Below are 21,501 nucleotides of genomic sequence, written 5' to 3'. Positions count from 1 at the left end.
CAGAACATGAGGACGTGATTCCTTCAGAAACCTCTACAGCATGTCAAAGTACAACTGTGGAAACCACTCAGACGCTCCTCCAGTGCACCAGAGTATGGAGATTTATCATTCTGGTTATGTTCAAGACAGACACATTTCTAGCACAGCCCTCCTCTGAGAAACACCTGCTAAACAGCTGTCCCAAGCAGCCCGAACCGTGCCCAACATCTCTGGTCACTCAGAGACAAGCATCACCGGTTTGAAGGAGGGCGCAGACGGCTCAATGATTCAGCGGGTGCAACTACAAAAATGGTCATTTCAATAAACCAACAGCCAAGTAACACAATATAAAGACACATTTTTATTTAACATAGGCAAGGCCTTTTCTCAGATTTCTATCTGGCATTCTATGAACTGAAAAAAAACCCCAAATTGGCCTAAATGTATTTTAAATAACAGAGATGTAATGTGTTCAGCAGCACAGAGCCTTCAGCAGAGGAGTGGGGAGCGTGGACATCGCAGACGGGCGACCCTCAGCCCCAACACATGTCTTCTGCTCCAACACCATCCCTAACAGACACAACACTGGAGACAGAGATGGATGTCCTAAAGCAGCAGGAAAGAGTTCTCCATCTACAGGAGGAGGACTACAAACTAAACATTGAGCTACTCAAAAATAAAACTAATAACAAATAATATTTTTTTGTGTGTCTTCATAATATCTTTCTAATGAAAATGTCGGCTAAGGTGTGTCTGTTCAGTCACGATTTTTACATTGTATTCACTGTAACTTACATGAAATGCAAATTAGTAAACTGGGCTCTGTAAGGATTGCCACTTGTGGAGGGTGTTCTTCATCCTCTTCATCAGCCCGATTGTCCATGGGAGGGTCTGCAGTTTGTCCAGCTTTACAGATGTAATGAAGATGTCACTTTGCAGACCTTTCCTGGCGCCAGTCGCACCTCTCCATGCAAAATGTGAGAGCGCCTCTTTTAGTTGACCAATACCCCGCTCAACTACGGCTCGTGTTTTCATGAAAGTGAACATAATTCAGTTGATATTTTCAAAACATTATGGTAGGTTATTTATGGGAAGTAGAGTAGCCTACAGATACTACTGCAACACATTTGTTGTTCTCTAAATTTGAAGTCCACACACATTAATAGTATGTTGTCACTGCTACCTGTTGTAATTTAGCTGTGCCCCCTGGTCCGGACGGAGGTAAGAGCCATGGTTTACCAGGATAACCACTGTCCCCTATCAAGTGGCAGTTTGCTGGAACCGACGTCCTCCAAACAGAAGCTCCTTCTCAGGCCTCTCTCCGCCAGTGTCCTGGCATCATGCGTTGTGCTGGGCCATTTTGCAATGTCTACAATACTATAATCTGCACTGAAAACAACTTGAACGTGTATGCTGTGGTACCTCTTTAACATTAACATAAACATCCTCGTCTTCCGACGGTGCAATAATTCGCATGTGGGCTCCATCGATTACTCCGACAACCCCAGGGAAGCCTGCTATATCCATAATGCAGTGTTTGAGCCTGCGCGGCGGGAATGCCCAGTGGAAACGAAATGAACTGCGACACCATAAGAGGTTCTGGATCTGGAAGTGCTGTAATTGTGTGTGTGTGTGTGTGTGTGTGTGATCACTCTGCTTACAGAAGGTTCTGACAGACCCAGATCTATGGCAAGCCGTTTTAGCTTAAATTGTACCCAGCATTACTCGTCCTAATTGCATTTTTACTAGTAAGAATTCAATTAGAGAGCTCTACAATTCATATGTCTCCATTGACTTCCATTCATTTTTAATTATGGAGCTCTACAATTGAATTATTACTAGTAAAAACACGAATTAAAGGTATGTATAATTGTGGAGCTCTGTAATTGAATTAAAGAGCTCTGCAATTGCATTCTTACTAGTAACAATTGAATTGTAGAGCTCCATAATTAAAAATGAATGGAAGTCAATGGAGATATGACTAGTAAAAATTCATTTGTAGAGCTCTCTAATTCAATTCTTACTAGTAACAATTCAATTACGACGAGTAACGCAGGGATCATCACGGCTGCATTGTTGCATTTTCCCAGTTGCCAAATATCGTAATGTAGTGATTACTTTCATTTCTGGCGCTATGGCATTTCTGCGCTGTGTCGGAGATGTTAGCACATCTCTATAAGATCAGTCACAAACATGATCCCTGCACGATATAATCTATAGCGTCTTATTAACTCACTGTCATCCATTGTCTGCAACACATTTCTTCTCCCTCTTCGTCTTTCTGCCATTTTCTCCTCTGCTAAAGAAACTCTTCAGCCTCTTAAAGTCCTCCTCGTGCTCCTCAATTATGCAAACAGTTCCATCAATGGATCCAACAACTCAGGAAAGCCCGAAATACTCATTAAAGTGGCTTTACTTTGCTGCGAGATTTGCAAAGTCAATGAACTGCCATACAGTAGTGGCCAAAAGTGAGGCCAAGGAAAATTGACAGATTCACCCTTTATTCAAATAGTTAAAAATGTGTTAAAGATTTTGTACGCGTTTTGTGTAGTTATGCTTAGAGTCAATTGTTTATTTGTGATGATAACACAATAAAAAATTGCCAAATTGTACAGACATAATTTTTAGCCAGGTTGTCAAACAAATGAACAAGAGAGGACAATGAAATATTAATAACTGACTATGTTGCAGACAATGTATGATTATTTTTCTTCTTTTTTTAAACCTGTAGCTGTAGTTAGGCCTTTTTAGGTTCACTGCATTGACACCATTGTCTCTGAACTGAACTGAGCTGAACGATGACATCACTGTTTTCTCCAGAGCGACTGTATAATTAACTAAATAGATAACTAATGATCTTTTACAATGGAAATTAATCATCATCGAACTTACTTAAGCACTATGTTCTTCTAGAGCTGCTGTACAGCCCAAACTAACTTTGTTGCATTATTTTCCTGTTATCACTTTAAAGCTGCTTTGAAACAATCTGTACTTTAAAAAGCGACTTGACTTGAAATAATTTTGTCAGATAAATATCTTTCAAATATATCTATAAAATCTATAAACACAATTTTCCTCATATTTTGATGGTTTAAGCAAACTTGTAGGGTCATTAAAATTTTTTAAATAAAACTCCGCACATCACTTTTAGCCACTACTGTATTTGGTGTGGTCAGTGCCACAATAGTGCTACTGAGACCCTGCTTACAGTGGACTGATGAGCTCAAGTCATCACCGGTGCACTGCTGCTTTTTTCCAGTCAGCAACAATGTAATTATTACTTTCCTTTCATTTCATTGCTATAAAATATCTTAAAAGTCAGTTCGAAAAAGGATCCCTTGATGATCAAACTTTTATTGTTTGATCAACTCCGTCATCATTTGCTGTAACTCCAATACATCATATTTTCGTTGAAAAGTGCGTGGCCTCCTCCTCTCTGTGGCCATCTTGTTACTCCTAACTAGGTTAGGAGACCTCTTCAGCTCTCTTAAGTAATTTAGGAGCTGAGACCTAGTCTTGACACTTAGGAACCTTTACGAATCACACTTATTTTTAAGTCTAGGAATAAAAGTAAAGTGACGTTATTCTTAGAATTTTGAGAGACTTAAGACTAAAATTTTACTCTGAGTGGCTTTATACATACGGCCCCAGGTGTTTTCAATCTCATGTGAAATGAGCAGTGTTGGGGTAACGCATTACACGTAACATGCATAACACATTCAGATTACTTTTTTGATGTTACGAGTAAAGAAACGCATTACAATAACGGGCATTACGAAATCAGATTACTTTTTGATCTAACAAGTAATGCATTACAAGTCACATACATTAATCACATTATTTTTTTGATGTAAATGAAAAAAACATTCTAATAATACAAATAAATGTATTTACAGTAAAAAAAGTCACTGCAGATTAAGTATTTTCAAAAACAATATTCACAGTAATAGTATGAATAGTAGCTGAAGTGCATCCAGTGATGCATGAGGTCCACTAGTGGACAGATGATTCATCAGACTTCTCCCAATCTAAAATCAAAACTTGGAAAATGTAACTGTGTGTCATTAGATATTGCTTGATTACAATATATATATGTATTTCCTCCGTTTTAATTGTAAATATACATAGGCAAATATTATAATGATTAAATTCAAGGGGAAAAAAGACTCAACAAAATGAAAATTCATCTCATTTATTGCCAGCTTGACAAAATACAAAAGTAAATAAACTCCAGCTGTGTAACTGAGTTCTGCCATGTGACGTCCAACAGCTCACCTGACGCGTACAGCGATGCTAACAACTCAATCCGTCCGATTCGCTTCTGCACACACATGTGAAGAACATGGCAGCACAATCACACACACACACACACACACACACACACACACACACACACACACACACACACACACACACACACACTCTCACTCAGCGAACAGCATATCCGTATACGAGCGCGGTGATAACGACACCTGAGAGGCGTAAGGAAGGCTTTGGCGTCGACTCTTATTTACACACAACGCTAAACATTCAGCTCGTGTCAACATTCACAATACATTCTCAGAGTGATCACAGCATCTGTGCACTGAAGCGCAGGAGAACTCTCTCACACTCACATACACACTCTCTCACACACACACACTCTCACTCTCTAGTATAAGCGTGTTCAGGAGTGTGTTTCTACAGCATGTGGTCCAGTGCACACGTCCAGGTCCAGCTGAAGACCGGACTCATAGCCATGAGAGTAAAAGCACATAGCGCAGTCTCAGTGGCCTGGGGGTCAGAGGTCAGGGGTCAGGGGTCAGAGGGGTCAGTGTGATTATGTTCCTAAAAGCAAACAGCATTGGTAAAACTCTTTAAAATCACGGTTTCCTCAGCGAGTCACAGTCTGTGAGCTATCGTCTATGCTCGGCATCTGATATGTGTGTGTTTGTGGTGTGTGAGGCACTGTGATGATGTTTCCCCTCATGCCGCAGTGTGTGAGTGTGTGAGGCGGCTGGTCACACACACACACACACACACACACACTCCGGTCTCACTGCAGGTCCTCCGCGTAATTGGCAGGATAGAGTCCAACGGTGCCGTCGCTCAGACGTCCTTTACACCAGCCCTGCTCGTCCTCCTCACCGATCTTAGTGAACTCCTCTCCTGCACACACACACACACACACTAACATTGACTACTGTTCTGCCAAAACACTCATCACTAGCTTCACCACTACACCTAGAATCAGGAATGGAGGAGATTCGGCCGTTTTATGTAGTTCTTAGAAATTGATTTCTTTAAAAGCTCTAAAAATCTCCCTTTGCTTTAAACTTTTGTAACTTTGCAGATGTTGTTTATGCTCAAACAGCAACATTACACACTAACTAAAGTTAGAAAAGTGAAATCGTGTTTTACCACCCCTTTAACCCCGTCTGGCTAGCGCTCGTCCCCTGATGTTCACGCGTCAGGTCAGTCAACGGTTATTTGAGGCTGTTTGAACACATTCGACCCCATGAGCGTTTAGGCCACGGTGTGTGTTTTGGACTTCCTCTGGAAGCGGACGACTCAAACCATTTTGCGACCATTTGTCCTGCCTGTACGACCAACATTTGATATAGTTGCCCAGCATTAAATGGCAAACGTGATGAAAGCGGAACGAAACTGCGCCGCTCGTTTGTGCTTCACGGACCGGTTATTGGTTCAGACCAGTAACAGCCAATAATAGACAGCGCAGCGACACGGTTACTACACAGCGCTGGAGATCCAGTGAGGAAATACACTGACTTCGCCACAGAGTTAATAACATCGCTGGAGACCCAGAGGAAGCATTCAGCACTCACTGGAACTGTGGTATTGTGACAGAAATAATCAAACTCTTACAAGCACTACACATCTTTATCCAGCACTTCAAAACTATATCATATGTAAATGTTATTTTTAATGTGATGACCGAAACAGTTTTTGTTCATCCTTCAAAGATTGTCCCCATTTATAAAACTAAAAGTTTCAAGATTTAGAAAAACACACTTATTTAAAAATAAAACAATATTAAATGACCATTGTAACCAGTAGGTGGCAGCAGAGGACGCTTAGCTATATTCACTCACTAATATCTATTTTTTCACTCGTTTTGCTTTTGCATTAATATTAAGACGTTATGAATGATAATAATTAAAGTTATTCAGCTCAGTGCTTTACCAGATACTCTCTGCAGAACTCTCTGCATCTCCGGTGCTGCCGTCCTCAAGTGTTAGTCTGGAGCTCGTGAACTTAAAATAAAACTACACATTGTAATTTCTGTACGCCTAGCGGTGGGCGCTCTGCTAAACGCCTAGCGGTGGGCGCTCTGATAAACGCCTAGCGGTGGGCGCTCTGATAAACGCCTAGCGGTGGGCGCTCTGCTAAACGCCTAGCGGTGGGCGCTCTGCTAAACGCCTAGCGGTGGGCGCTCTGCTAAACGCCTAGCGGTGGGCGCTCTGCTAAACGCCTAGCGGTGGGCGCTCTGCTAAACGCCTAGCGGTGGGCGCTCTGCTAAACGCCTAGCGGTGGGCGCTCTGCTAAACGCCTAGCGGTGGGCGCTCTGCTAAACGCCTAGCGGTGGGCGCTCTGCTAAACGCCTAGCGGTGGGCGCTCTGCTAAACGCCTAGCGTTTTGCTTGTTATGATACAGAATATCCGCGAAAGTGTTACTAGTGTCTCATTTCACACATATTTTGTTTCTGTGTTGATTCTGTATTAAAATGTCGATACAATGCAATGTATTTTCTCTGGCTCTTGTTTTAAATGATTTTTTTATTATGCTCGTTGTCATCTGTTGACGTTGTACAAGCAGAATGTGGCGATTGGTCGGTGTGGTATTAGTCCCGCCCCTCCTCCACTGTGATTGGACGGTTGGGTAAAAAGTGCCAGTGATGAGCGCTGTGTTTTAACCAAAGTTGAACATTCTTCAACTCTCGGCGACCTGTAAAAAACGCCGAACACTCGACGCTTCAGCGTGAAAAAGATGCTCAGCGCCTCGTTACGCTCATGGCGTTTTAAAAACGCGGTGCTCCCATTGAAAACAATTAAAAAAGCTAATAAAATTTTAAAACTCAGTCGAATCAATATTTTGTGTAGTTATTAAATTATGTCATCCAGTACTGTGGACTTTCTCTCTCTTGTTTCATACAAACGCAGCGGCGGCCATTTTGTGACTGTTGTTTTGTTCACTGTTGGATTTTAAGATACAAACAGGAACGATTTTAAAACAGTTTAATCTGAAATCACCATCTCTTATCTCCATAATTATTAATGTGGTGAAATGCTGCATAATAAGTGTTATGACTGTATACCGTATCTCTTAAATGTCCGTCTAGTTTGAGCTTGCCGCTGAAACTGCTCTCTCCGCGGAAGCTTTACGTTTAAAGACACAAAATATTTAGACACAGATCAATATTTCGTGTCTAATTATTTACTTATGCAGCAAGTAGCTGTGTAATAAGCGAGATAATGCCACACTCTCACACACACCTGCTTTGAAGCTGAGCTCGTCCTGCTCCTGGCCCTCGTACTCGTACAGAGCGCGCACACACACCGACACCGCTGGAGAAGGAGGCTCGTCCTCGAACGGGTTCCCGTTAGCGTTAGCGGAGGCGAAGGGATTCCCTGCTTCCTCATCCGAGCCGTCGGCCACCGGCGTCTTCTCCACCACACCAGCGCTGAGGAGAAACACACACACACACACACGTGTCAGACACACCCGACACAGAGCGGGGAGAGTGAGAGGAAAGGACACACATGACATGAGTATGTGTGTGAATGTGAGTGAGAGATTGTGTGTGAGAGTGAGTGTAAATGTGTGTGCGTGCTGGTGTTTTCAGTGAATTTCAGGCATGCAGACACACACACACACACACAGAGCTGCTACGAGCACAAGCAGAGGCCGGAGGAGGAGAAACACAGAAACACAGACACAGAGAGAGGAGATGAGATCATCTGTGTGTGTCACCAACGTTTGCTGGACCATCATCACTTCCTGTGGTGTGACAGTGTTCATCGTGCTGCTCTCGGGCTCCGCCGGCTCTTCCTCTTCCTCGTCATCCTCGTCCTCGAACGGGTTCAGGCACACGGGCTCTGAGCTACTGGCAACGGTCACGCTAACAACACAGAGACAGCGTTACACACACACACACACACACACAGACTGTGTGCTCAGCTAGTGCTAACAGACGCTCACAGCCTCAGGCAGGATCTGTAACACAACACACTGACAGAACCGGTTTCACATTTACATATTTACATATTCACACACACACACACACACACACACACACACACTCAGTGATGGCTGGCTCACGACTGCACGGGTTCACAGTCTGACATCTGATAATTCATAATTACTAGATTAAAAGTCAAAATTATGTGACAATTAGTATATTGTGTTTTTAACTTTCTCATAATTATGACAGTATCTCATCTGACACATTTTTAATTGGTGTAATTTTGAATGTTTAAGTGATTGTTTTGTGATTATCAGATTAAGGCAGAGATGGGCTTCACTTCTACTGGGAAAGGAAATGGACAAAGAGACAGAAATCTCTCGGGTCATCATCATCATCATCATCATCATCATCATCATCATCCATGTGCTCAAAACTAAACCACAGACACATCTCGGGTTATTATAATCACACTGTTATGATAGTTTGATTATAGCGTATATTAGAGACTATAGATCTGACTGTGTGATCTGTTTTCTGCTCACGAGACACACACACACACCTGCTGCTGGTTTGAGGCTGTGCTCACACTCACACACACACACTGCTGATTTGAGGCTGTGCTCACACACACCTGCTGCTGATTTGAGACTGTGCTCACACACACACACACACACTGTTGTACATCTATCTTTATGAGGACATTCATTGACACAATGCAATCTCTAGCCGCTTCCCCTAACCTTACCCATCACAACTAAGTGCCTAACCCGACCCCTGACCCTAAACCGACCCCTAACCTAGGGCTGCACGTTTAATAGTATTTTAACCGCGATAACGATATCCGCCTCTCTCGATTCATTTTTAAAAATCGTCGCGATATTAGCCCGCTCGTTTTTTTATCCTGAAAATGCTTTTTTTTATTAGATATTTGCATTATATTGCATTAAGTCCCCACTAGCGCTGACGTTTGTGGTTGCCAGATCTGAAGAGCTTAAATCCCCCAAATTATCCAAACAGAGCTTTTCTCCTGCATTTTATGCCCAGTGGAGCACGCTCTACACAGCGGAAAAGCGATATTCTGTTTGCATGAAATTGTCATACAGCCAGTGTGTTTCTTCTCAAGCCACTTGCGCTGTTCTGTTTTTTGAAGTTTACGTTTTTACCAGTTTTCATGATGTGAATCAGTTGAAAACGACAGCCACTGACAGATTTCAGTGTGTATCAATCTATTTCTTTGCAGTACGAATTTGCTGAGCGATCTGGATCTGTACTTTGTCTCATTTGCAACCGAAATGTGTCGCTTAGAAGATCTATTGTGAAGACGCTTCACAAAGCGCTCATCTAACATTAAATCATGCCATTTGCATTGACTTGCTGTCTGAGGAAGTTGTCATAGTTGGTTAAAGGGATAGTTCACCCAAAAATGAAAATGCTGTCATCATTTACTCTTCCTCAAGTTGTTCCAAACCTGTATGACTTTCTTTCTTCTGCTGAACACAAAAGAAGATATTTTGAAGAAAGTTGGTAACCAAACGACTGATGGACCCCAATGACTTCCATAGTAGGAAAAAAACTATGAACTTTTGTGTTCAGCAGAAGAAAGAAAGTCATACAGGTTTGGAACAACTTGAGGAAGAGTAAATGATGACAGCATTTTCATTTTTGGGTGAACTATCCCTTTAAATGAAGTCTGATGGTTTGAAATTAACACCCGCCAAATGTGGCTAAAAATTAACTTTGGTGGGGAACTTCTTTTTTTTGGCTAGTAGAATAATAATAAAAATAATTCATTACATTTATATAGCCTAGCACTTTTCTCGGCACTCAAAGTGCTTTACATGGAAGGGGGGAATCTCCTCAAGTTCTGGATGGCCGGAAACTTAAAAAAGTTGACTAGTTTTGAAAAGATTATAAAGTATGTATGTGCATGCATATATATATATGTGTGTGTATGAAGAGTTCAGATGCAAAAGCCTCTAAGTGCCATCTGAAATTTTCTTCTAGAATGATCATTTTTATCAAGCTTGCATATTTAAGTTCAATAATTTCACTTAAATGTTAATTAATAGGTAATTTTCATTGCCATTCAAGTGAAATTATTGAAATTAAATATACGAGCTTGATAAAAATGATCATTCTAGAAGAAAATTTTAGATGGCACTTAGAGGTCATATATATAAACCATTAACTGTCCCTTCTCTTTCTCTGTAGTTTCTCAAATGAGAATTATCGTGATTAATTATCGTGATTATAATTTTGAGGAAAATAATCGTGATTAGCAGTTTAACCATTATCGTGCAGCCCTACCTTGACCTCATTATAACCTGATCCCTAAAACCAAGTGTTGACCCTCAAACTCTCATTTAAAGGCTCTCAGAAACTGAAGACCGGCCAAAATGTCCTCACTTTACTCTCTCTGTCCAATGGTCTAACACTCAAACTGGTCCTCACAAAGATAGTTGTACAAGTACACACACACACACATGCTGCTGCTGGTTTTGGAGGCTGTGGTCTCTGTGGTGACACACACACACACACACACACACACACACACACACACACACACACACACACACACACACACACACACACACACACACACACACACACACACACACACACACACACACACACACACACACACACCTGCTGCTGGTTTTGGAGGCTGTGGTCTCTGTGGTCTCACACACACACACACACACACACACACACACACACACACACACACACACACACACCTGCTGCTGGTTTTGAAGGCTGTGGTCTCTGTGGTGACACACACACACACACCTGCTGCTGCTGCTGCTGGTTTTGGAGGCTGTGGTCTCTGTGGTCTCACACACACACACACACACACACACACACACACACACACACACACACCTGCTGCTGCTGCTGCTGCTGCTGGTTTTGGAGGCTGTGGTCTCTGTGGTGACACACACACACACACACACACACACACCTGCTGCTGCTGCTGGTTTTGGAGGCTGTGGTCTCTCACACACACACACACACACACACCTGCTGCTGCTGCTGCTGGTTTTGGAGGCTGTGGTCTCTCACACACACACACACACACACACACACACACACACCTGCTGCTGCTGGTTTTGGAGGCTGTGGTCTCTCACACACACACACACACACACACACCTGCTGCTGCTGGTTTTGGAGGCTGTGGTCTCTGTGGTCTCACACACACACACACACCTGCTGCTGCTGGTTTTGGAGGCTGTGGTCTCTGTGGTCTCACACACACACACACACACACACACACACACACACACACACACACACACACACACACACACACACACACACACACACACACACACACACCTGCTGCTGCTGGTTTTGGAGGCTGTGGTCTCTGTGGTCTCACACACACACACACACACACACACACACACACACACACACACACACACACACACACACACACACACACACACACACACACACACACACACACACACACACACACACACACACACACACACACACACACACACACACCTGCTGCTGCTGCTGCTGGTTTTGGAGGCTGTGGTCTCTGTGGTGTGACTGATTCCTGTGAGAGTGACTCCATCAGTGGGTTTCCTCTTAGTTTCCCGTCGGGTGAGTGTCCGGTTCAAGTCCATGGAAAACTCCTACAACACACACACACACAAACGTCCGTGTCACAGAAGCCGTCCGTACAACACTTCTGAAGTCATGTGACGCTGTGTGAGACCAACAGACGTTACGCGCTGGAAATATCTCCCTCCAACAAACGTGATGATGATGACTGAATATCTAATGATTGAATGTCTGCTAAATTATTAAATCTCATGTTTAAGACTTTTCCCTCATTAAATGACTCGGATTCATAAAAGGCTTTCACAGTAATCTTTCTAAACGTGCGGACAGTGGGGATATACCAGACATCAACAGTGACAGAATCTCCCAGAGGCCTCAGTGCGTTCAGACCTACTGCACTGGTGATGAAGTGCTTAGAAGAGGTCTTGAAGGACACACTCATCCCCCTGACTGTAGATAAAGCAGATCAGATCCACTACGACTCGCACATCAGGCGGGGGCAAGAGTGCTGAGGATGCACAGCTCCTCCTTCCTGACAGGGTGTATAGCCATCTTGAGGATGTTGAACAAACAGAAGGCAGCAGGTGTATGTGAGTGGAAACATGTCCTCTCCCCTGCACACACACTGACTGACAAGTGCAGGTCATCTCGGGAGAACAGCCACTTGGTGAAGTTTCAGACGACTCAGCCCTTCCTTCTCCAGGGCAACCAATCTGATGACAACAGTGCCCTTACGCAATCTGACGACAGCTTCCTGGATTTAGATGCGTCTACAGCTAAAGAAGTAATCATAGACTTCAGGAAGCGCAGTGATGAACCAAAACCCCGTGTAATACACAATGAAAGAAACATGGACTGTTATCCTGCAGTCAGGGCGGCGGTGTAATGTGTGTGCCAATGCGGGAAACTGACCGCTACGCTAACTCACTCATTCCCTCTGCTATAGGACTGCTAAATCAACAACACACAACTACAACACAACTGGTTCTAGCCCTCCGCTGCTCTGTTCCGTCACTGGCAGGTGTGTGTGTGTGTAATGACTGGGTCATGTGTAAATGTGTGCATACAGGGGGATGTATGACTGCTGCAGTACGTATTTATTGTTTGTTTATTGTTTATTTATTTGACATTACATAATATACGATTGTGTGCTAATGCACTTTCTAGCGTTACCCCTAATGGATGGGTTTGCTGTAAAACTGAACTGCCCCCTGGGGGACTAATAAAGTTATCTGAATCTGAACCTGAATAGATTCATTCTTATGAGTTGATCTCGTCTCATAATTAATTTATGACTTAGTTTCTTATGATTTAAAGTTTTAATCTCATAATGACTCAGTATCTCATGATTTTGAGTTCTTTAAAAAGGAGTTTATTGATTTAAAAACGATTGTATTGCTTCCGCTAAAGAAAACAGTACGTTCCGTCTCTACGGTTACAATCCTGCGTCCATAGCAACGCTCTGTTTTCCATGGCAACGGTGTGTTATTCTTAGCAGTGGTCTGTTATCAGGAAATAACACACCGCATCCTACATTAGAGTTCAACCAAGCCATGTGATGTCTCTAAATAAGCTCTAACTTTAATAATGTTCAACCAAGGGGAAAAGGCTTCTGGGGGGTGTTTGGCTGAGGTCATGGTGCAAAGGACCCTAGATTGAATTTACTCTGAACCATCCCTTAAGATCTTAAGATTAAGTACCTTAACATTTCAACTTCACAATGATATTTCGACTTCTTCCATAGTGACTCCGTGTCTCATAATCATGACTCGTAATCTCCTGACCGGCACTGAAACTCTCTCCCTCCAGCGGCGCTGTCATAGCTCCTCTGTGCTCGTGTTTTCAGAGACTCTCAGTGTGAATATCAGTGTGTAATATTTCTGCCAGTTCCTCAGGTACAGTGTCGCATGACTTTAGGAGAGCACGGCGTCACATGATCTGTCACATGACCTGCTGTTATGACAGTTATTGTGTGATTGTTGGCGTCCGATGGCCCTGTTCTCTTTCACATTCAGGAATGTCTCGTGTTGTGATGTGGTTGCAGATGTGTGTGTGTGTGTGTGTGTGTGTGTGTGTGTGTGTGTGTGTACCTCGAACTGAGGCCAGCTCATGGGCATGCTGGGCCCGTGGTTGGAGATGCCTGTGTGTGTGTGTGTGTGTGTGTGTGTGTGTACCTCGAACTGAGGCCAGCTCATGGGCATGCCGGGCCCGTGGTTGGAGATGCCTGTGTGTGTGTGTGTGTGTGTGTGTGTGTGTGTGTGTGTGTGTGTACCTCGAACTGAGGCCAGCTCATGGGCATGCTGGGCCCGTGGTTGGAGATGCCTGTGTGTGTGTGTGTGTGTGTGTGTGTGTGTACCTCGAACTGAGGCCAGCTCATGGGCATGCCGGGCCCGTGGTTGGAGATGCCTGTGTGTGTGTGTGTGTGTGTGTGTGTGTGTGTGTACCTCGAACTGAGGCCAGCTCATGGGCATGCTGGGCCCGTGGTTGGAGATGCCTGTGTGTGTGTGTGTGTGTGTGTGTGTGTGTGTGTGTACCTCGAACTGAGGCCAGCTCATGGGCATGCCGGGCCCGTGGTTGGAGATGCCTGTGTGTGTGTGTGTGTGTGTGTGTGTGTGTGTGTGTGTACCTCGAACTGAGGCCAGCTCATGGGCATGCCGGGCCCGTGGTTGGAGATGCCTGTGTGTGTGTGTGTGTGTGTGTGTGTGTGTGTGTGTGTGTACCTCGAACTGAGGCCAGCTCATGGGCATGCCGGGCCCGTGGTTGGAGATGCCTGTGTGTGTGTGTGTGTGTGTGTGTGTGTGTGTGTGTGTGTGTGTGTGTGTGTACCTCGAACTGAGGCCAGCTCATGGGCATGCCGGGCCCGTGGTTGGAGATGCCTGTGTGTGTGTGTGTGTGTGTGTGTGTGTGTGTGTGTGTACCTCGAACTGAGGCCAGCTCATGGGCATGCCGGGCCCGTGGTTGGAGATGCCTGTGTGTGTGTGTGTGTGTGTGTGTGTGTGTGTGTGTGTGTGTGTGTGTACCTCGAACTGAGGCCAGCTCATGGGCATGCCGGGCCCGTGGTTGGAGCGGAACCAGCGGAGGTCCTCCTGCGCGTCGGCGGCCTGGATGGTGTCCTCCAGTGTGTGATACACAGTCGAGTACCTGAAGGACAGAGGCGTTAAACACGTCAGACACTCACAACTTCAATTCAATTCACATTTATTTGTACAGCGCTTTTCACAACACACATCGTTTCAAATCAGTCATGCAAGTTATGCATTTCAGAAATGTACATCTACAAAATCACAGTTAGCGAAAAAGGTATAAATTTAAACGATATGTAAGGGTTAATGCCCGACGAGGTGTCCATTGTCAGGTATTAATGGACGACGGCGATGCGTGAACCGTCCGACGCGGAGCGCCGAAGTCCAATGGACACCTCGAAGGGCCAGGGAACTACACTAACCTTTTCCACTGGTGGCACTTGCGCTACTAACTTTTTCAGTTACTGGCGCAAAACATGATTTGGTCGCACAAATTATTTACAGTAAGCCGCTCTGGATAATAATGAACAGTAATGAAACTGTATTGCATACAGATGTGCTTTTTATTTTACTTGCCATCTTTTAAATCACATGCCTTGTTGTTTTTGTTTTCTTTAATATTGGTTGGGATAGATTTACTGCAATAGAAAATACAGTACACAATAAAGTGCAAAATGGATTTCAACATGCTATGGTTGGCACAGGTGGGCAGACTCCTGAACTCTTAAGTAGTGATGCACCGATGTGAAAATTGTGGCCGATACCGATAATAAATGATATTAATATTGCTGTTATGGCCGATACTGATATCTCTGTATAGAAAACAAATTTACTGATAATCAAATAAAGAGATAATTTCCAAAACACTTTTTTTTTTTTTTTACTTTAGAAATGACTGATATTGGGCACCTTTACCTGTGTGCAAAATATGTCACAGATAGGACACTCATGCATTATATTGCATTGCATTGCATTTAATGTGTGCTGGTCAACTTGTCTAAAATTAAGAAACCCCTAGAAAACAGTAAAAAATAAAACAAAAACAAAAAACAGGAACATTGTGTACAATTAAGATAGGCTACTTAATTTATTATTCCAATATCCAAATATGATACCGGGAAAAGGGCTTCTATTTGTGACGTGCTGTCTTTGCGTTTGAACATTGCACATTTTAAACAGGACACGCATTAGCTGAATAAATGTTAGCCAATACAAACATATTTATAGAACACAGTTGACAATGAATAGACAGGAGTCCAATAATAGCATAACGATTCACTTATTCTAAAAATAATATCAAGTATAAGTTAGACGAATCCGACATATAACGAGGGCTGTGTTAACAGTAAAACGTCCGTCGTTTAACGAATTTTAAAAACGATGGATGGATAATACAAAATGCTTTCTGACATTTTAACAGAAAAAAAAACAAGCAAGAACAAAATTTAAACTAGTCCATCAATTTTCATTTTACAATGATCTTCTCTCTCTGTGTGCGCGCGTCCGTGTTTGTGCGAGAGAGAGAGAGCTCGCGCAGCACTGATACAATGGTACGTTTTAATCTAAGTAACGGTCGCGGGACTGAAGCCAACTTGATGTGTTGAATGCTCAGAGCACGTTATAAAACGTATTCTTAAAATACACATTTCTGTTTTAATGAATGCTCATAGTAAATCATAGCATATTGCCTAAAACATAGGTACAAACATAATCAGTGATACATTTGCGACCCATTAAAAATTAGGGTCGCAATGGCATTTCAAAAGGTCGCATATGCGACCATTTTGGTCGCAGTGTAGTTCCCTGAGGGCATTAACCCGCTTATGGTCACTTGCCAAATAACACATTTTTAAAACATTAGTTTATATTTTAATTAGTTTTACAATCGAAATCTAAAGTTTTTACAAACAATAACTTAGTTTCCCTGGTTACGCCTGACGGTTTATTTAGCAACCGGAGATATTTATAGATATATATATTTATAGTCCGCTCAGCTCGTAGAACCCTTCAGTTGACTGCCTGTTGCTATGGTTACTCATTTATTTATTCATTTCGAACGGTAAACAGTCAGTCTCACCAGAACTCCTTTACTAGGTGTCCTCTATCACTTTTTAATGGATACCCTGCAGCCAATCAGAATCGAGTATTCACCCAGACCATGGTATAAACTAATGTAATGCAGAGACGATGAGCTGCCTGAGGGACTGAGCAGTAGTTTGTTAAGGCATGTGGGGTGCGCCGTGAGGTTCTCACTTGTGATTGGCCGAGAGGTCGAGGTGCTGCTTGACGCCCAGCAGGAGCTCCTTGAAGAAGCCCAGCCTGTTGTCCTCGAACTGCTGCCACTGCTCGAACACCTGCTCCATGTTCTCCATGTACTGCGGCGTCACCTTCTCCAGCTCCACCAGAGACTTCTCGTAGCGCTCCTGAGCCTGAGGGAGGCACACACACACACACACGAGAGATCAGAGCTGCAGCGGATCACACAACTCACCGTTCGCATCACTTACGCTTTATTTCCGTAAATGCAATTTTACACACATTATTAAAACCAAGTGACCAGTCAGTAATAAAATAAGAACAAGCAGAGATGAATACTAAATAACAAAGTTACTAAGTCTAACAGTATATTCAGGTACAGAAATGTGTATATTAGGCCTAAATGTAAAATAACACCATTTGTTCACTGTAGAAATTAAATATAGGTTAATCTTTGTTAAATCTGTATTTTGTTGTTTTATTAACATTAATGACACAGACAACAGCAGGAATATTAGGCTGCTGTCACTTTAAGACCGAATAAACCCTCTCTCTCTGCATGTGTGTGTGGCTGTGCGCACAGAGAACGCACAAGTCCTGATTTTCACCTCTTCTTCCGCATTTAAAACTGTTTGAATGTGTAAATTGGCCAATGATAAACTTTCCCTCTATGATGGTTAAACTTAGCAGTTAATCCAATCCGTTGCAGCCCTACAAGAGAAATACATCAACAGTGTAACTTCCACGCCTCATAACTTGAGTGGGCAAAGCTGCAGAGCCTCAGGAACACACACATGCACAGGCCTCCTTCTTCAGCCAATCAGAGGCTGACTCCTGGGACTGTACAGGTCTCACACACACCTACAGGCCTCCTGGGACTGACCTTCTGCACCTCCTGCTGGCTCTTCTCCACCTTCTCCTGCAGCTTCTTCTGCACCTCGGGGTTGTTGTTCTCCAGTTTGCTGGCGCTCTCTCGGCTGGCGGCCGCCTTCTCGTCCTTGCAGGCGACGTGGTACGCCTTCTTCATCGCATCCACCTGCGCATCACCACCATCATCATCATTATCGGTGCTGGGGAACTCATCACAGTCACAGCACTTCTGCAAGCTACTACTAAAGTAACACATTACTTTTTCAATTTACAGTTACAAGTTACTTTTTCAAATAAGTACAGCTAGTTACCTTTTCACATTTATTGACGGACAGCTCTCTTGTCCTCATGTTGAGAGAAATAAAGTGAGGAGCTGTGTGTGTGTGTGAGTGTGTGTGTGTGTGTGTGTGTGTGTGTGTGTGTAAACATGATGGTTACTTTAGTTCTAGACTAAATGTGAACATGCATTTACTCATCTCACTTGCAAAATTCAGTGTTTTTACTCAAAGTGAATAAAAACTGTAAAATGCAAACTCAGAATTTTACACAAAACTTTATAATTACCTATATTAAAATTACACAAACATACTTTATGTATTTAATCTCACTTTATTAACAAATGTCTAATAAGCAAATATTTCTTTAGATTAGATTTAGAAATAAGAGTGTTGAACTTCCTTCTCCTGTCTCCTATTGTTCTTCAATCCAGAATAACAGAACGGCTGGAAGGTTTGTTTGTACATCTACTGTACATCTACTGTACCTCTACTGTACCTCTACTGTACCTCTACTGTACCTCTACTGTACCTCTACTGTACCTCTACTGTACCTCTACTGTACCTCTACTGTACCTCTACTGTACCTCTACTCAGGGTTCCCACACCTTGGTTAACTTCAAATTCAAGGACCTTTCAAGGACTTTCCAGGTCCAATACCCTGAAATTCAAGGACTTAATGTGGGGACAGATTTCAAGTGAGAGCAAGGTAACATCGTGTTACCTTTTAAGATACGTTGTTACAGTTTTGCGCACGTGAACGTCATTCCAACGTACAACACAAAGTACCTCAAGGGAAACACTTAACGCAATGCATAAATGCAGGTAACTAAGGTAAATCAAGCAAGCTAATATGCATAGGCCACAAAGTGTTGACGAAATAACACAGTTTCCAGAAAACTTCTTGCACAAAATACATTCAAGCACTTTCAAGGACCTGTATCTATGCACGTTTATTTTCACGTTTATTTTCAAAAACTTTCAAGGGCCTTGAATTTTATCTTTTTTTTTGTCAGATTCACAAACTTTCAAGGATTTCAAGGACCCGTGGGAACCCTGTCTACTGTACTGTACTCTACTGTACCTCTACGGCGTACTGTACAGGCGTAACTATGAATTTCCTTCAGTCTGAGGATTATTCATTTCACTTTTGGTGTGAAAGGGCCTTAACATTTGGCCAGAAATATAACTTTTCTGTTGTTATTAGAAACCAGCAAGCAGAAACCGCACGGATGGACGGCTTGCACATGTTTTTGGGGACGCACCCTTCTTGCATACTTCACAGAGCATATAAGATGCAAATGTAGTCCTCAGGAGCACAACCATGAGCAACTGCGATCACATGACTGCACTGGCAGCTGTACCGGCCTGACTCACGCTCTTGTTTGTTTTCATATGTGTTTTATATTTGCATAGAAGACTTAAGGTATCAGAAGTAGATTTTTTTTTTCATGGAATTTAATTATTCTTAAACAAAATCAGAATAAAACGATTATTTTACTATTTTTAAGGAATCAGAAGAAGATTTTAAAGAAGTTTAAGATTGTTTTTTATGAAGACAGTAGTAGAATAATTTGTAAGATTTATTGTTAATGGACTCAGAAGCAGAATCATTTTCAAGAAATCTTCAAGGAATCGGAGATGGAATTATTTTCGAGTAAACTTATTTAAGGAACAGGAAGTGGACTGATTTCAGCACAGCTGGTTTGGTGATGAATGGGTTTTAGTAAATTAGAAAGTAAATGGAAATCAATACACATATCTACCTAAAATGATTCTGCACTGATCAAATGTAGCACAACCTAACAGATCGAGTGTAGGTTGTGTGGGTGTGCTGTGGCAGATTTACTAGACAGCCTCGTGTGTGTGCAAACAGTAGGACACACCCATGTTGAAAAGAGGCTTTGTCATGACCTGAACGCCTGTGTGTGCGCCTGTACCTCCTTGAGCTTCTTGGCCCAGGGTTTCTGAGCCTTGCGAAAGCCGTCGTCTGCTTCTTTGGTCTCCTTGAAGCCGCCGATCATCTGTTTGTGGTAAGCGTCCTTCTGCCAGTTCTTGACCTTCTCGTAGTCCTCGGCCATCAGAGCCGCCTTCATCTCCATGTGCAGGTCGCTCACCTTCTCGGCCTCGGTCATGAGCGCGCACCAGGCCCGCTCCAGCGTCCCGTACTGGGGCCCTGCAGGACACAGCACATTCTTACCCTGAGTCTGGGTCACAAACACAACTCAACAACAGCAGCAGATGCCGGTTTCTCAGGAGTGCCCCAGAGTTCGCTACTGGGCCCGCTGGTATTCTCGTGTTCTGCACCACACACACACCACAGTAGACCAGCGGAGGGCGTGACACGCTTACCTGGACCCTTCAGCATTTTGATTGTTCTGCCCAATCTGGGGTGTGTTTACAGTACAACGTCGTAACTCGCTGCTTCACTATAAGAGTACGATGGAGAAATTAGCTAGCTAGTCACGACTGTTTCCTGAAACTGTATTGTCGCAAAATATGTTGGTTAATGACGTCACGCAGGTAATGGAGTAATAACTACTTTTAATTAATCTGTTTGAGATCGAATTAACGCGAGATGTTTTGCTATGGACATGGCATCTGAGGACTATTTCTCATTTTCCTCAGTTATTTTGCTTTATTTCCAGATTTAATCATAGGCTCAATCTTACACACTAGAACTCGTTCACACATGCACACTTCAAACACAATCTCTTGAAACTAAAAGACGTAAATGACATTTGTATGTATTCTAAATAAAAGACACAGGTTGTACTGAATGTCAGCTTGATTATTTGGCTCAAGATGAGGATTTATTAAGTCCACATGTCTTGCAAACTAGAAACTCTGCTTCTAACCGCAGGTCGAGATCTGTCGCTCAAACACACTACTGTGCGATGCTGTTTGCGAATGTTCGTTGGAACGAAGGTTTCGGGAAACACAGACTTGTTGAACTGCTGATAACGACGGAATTTTCCACCATAGTTGACTAACCATGCTTTCGGGAAACACACCCCTGAAGGACTCGTCTATAACAAACTACTGCTAATCTACTGAAGCACACACTCTGAGTGCATGTTTTGCGTTTCATCTGGTTTTTAATACATTGACTCTGTGGAAGCTTGTATATATTAAGGGTTTAACTCTAACTACTGATTAAACTTTGATGGCTAGCTATTAACACATCATCAAGTGGTCTATTTAAATGCCGATTTGAAATACATAACTATAAACGACTCTAATCGCAGGAAACATCTGAGGAACGAGCAGAAAAGTGCAACGAAAGCCAGTCGACGAGGAAACACTGCTCATTTCCTCAGTATCACATTTAAAT

The 21,501-nt window shown here is 43.0% G+C and overlaps 1 protein-coding gene across 7 annotated transcripts in view; it reads right to left on the bottom strand.

Moving 5' to 3' along the window:
* Positions 1-4,155: 4,155 nt before the first annotated feature.
* pacsin2 (protein kinase C and casein kinase substrate in neurons 2) overlaps positions 4,156-21,501 on the bottom strand; it is a 31,851-nt gene continuing 14,505 nt past the window's right edge. Inside the window, exons 4-13 of one of the 7 annotated variants that reach the window (XM_084112258.1) lie at positions 20,108-20,343; positions 17,906-18,058; positions 17,020-17,195; positions 14,764-14,884; positions 11,681-11,814; positions 11,375-11,574; positions 11,168-11,265; positions 10,955-11,126; positions 7,473-7,660; positions 4,156-5,127 (exon numbers count right to left, since the gene is read on the bottom strand). In XM_084112258.1, the coding sequence (XP_083968384.1) occupies positions 5,068-5,127; positions 7,473-7,660; positions 10,955-11,126; positions 11,168-11,265; positions 11,375-11,574; positions 11,681-11,814; positions 14,764-14,884; positions 17,020-17,195; positions 17,906-18,058; positions 20,108-20,343 (1,538 nt within the window). In that variant the 3' untranslated portion in view covers positions 4,156-5,067. Of the gene's footprint in view, positions 5,128-7,472; positions 7,661-7,954; positions 8,099-10,954; positions 11,266-11,317; positions 11,575-11,680; positions 11,815-14,763; positions 14,885-17,019; positions 17,196-17,905; positions 18,059-20,107; positions 20,344-21,501 lie in introns of those variants that run through there. The other 6 variants (XM_084112259.1, XM_084112260.1, XM_084112257.1 and 3 more) reach the window with 6 other exon arrangements.

This window comes from Abramis brama (assembly GCF_963993115.1).
Source record: "Abramis brama genome assembly, chromosome: 4".
NCBI lineage: Eukaryota > Metazoa > Chordata > Actinopteri > Cypriniformes > Leuciscidae > Abramis > Abramis brama.
This window is presented reverse-complemented; position numbering and strand designations above follow the sequence as displayed.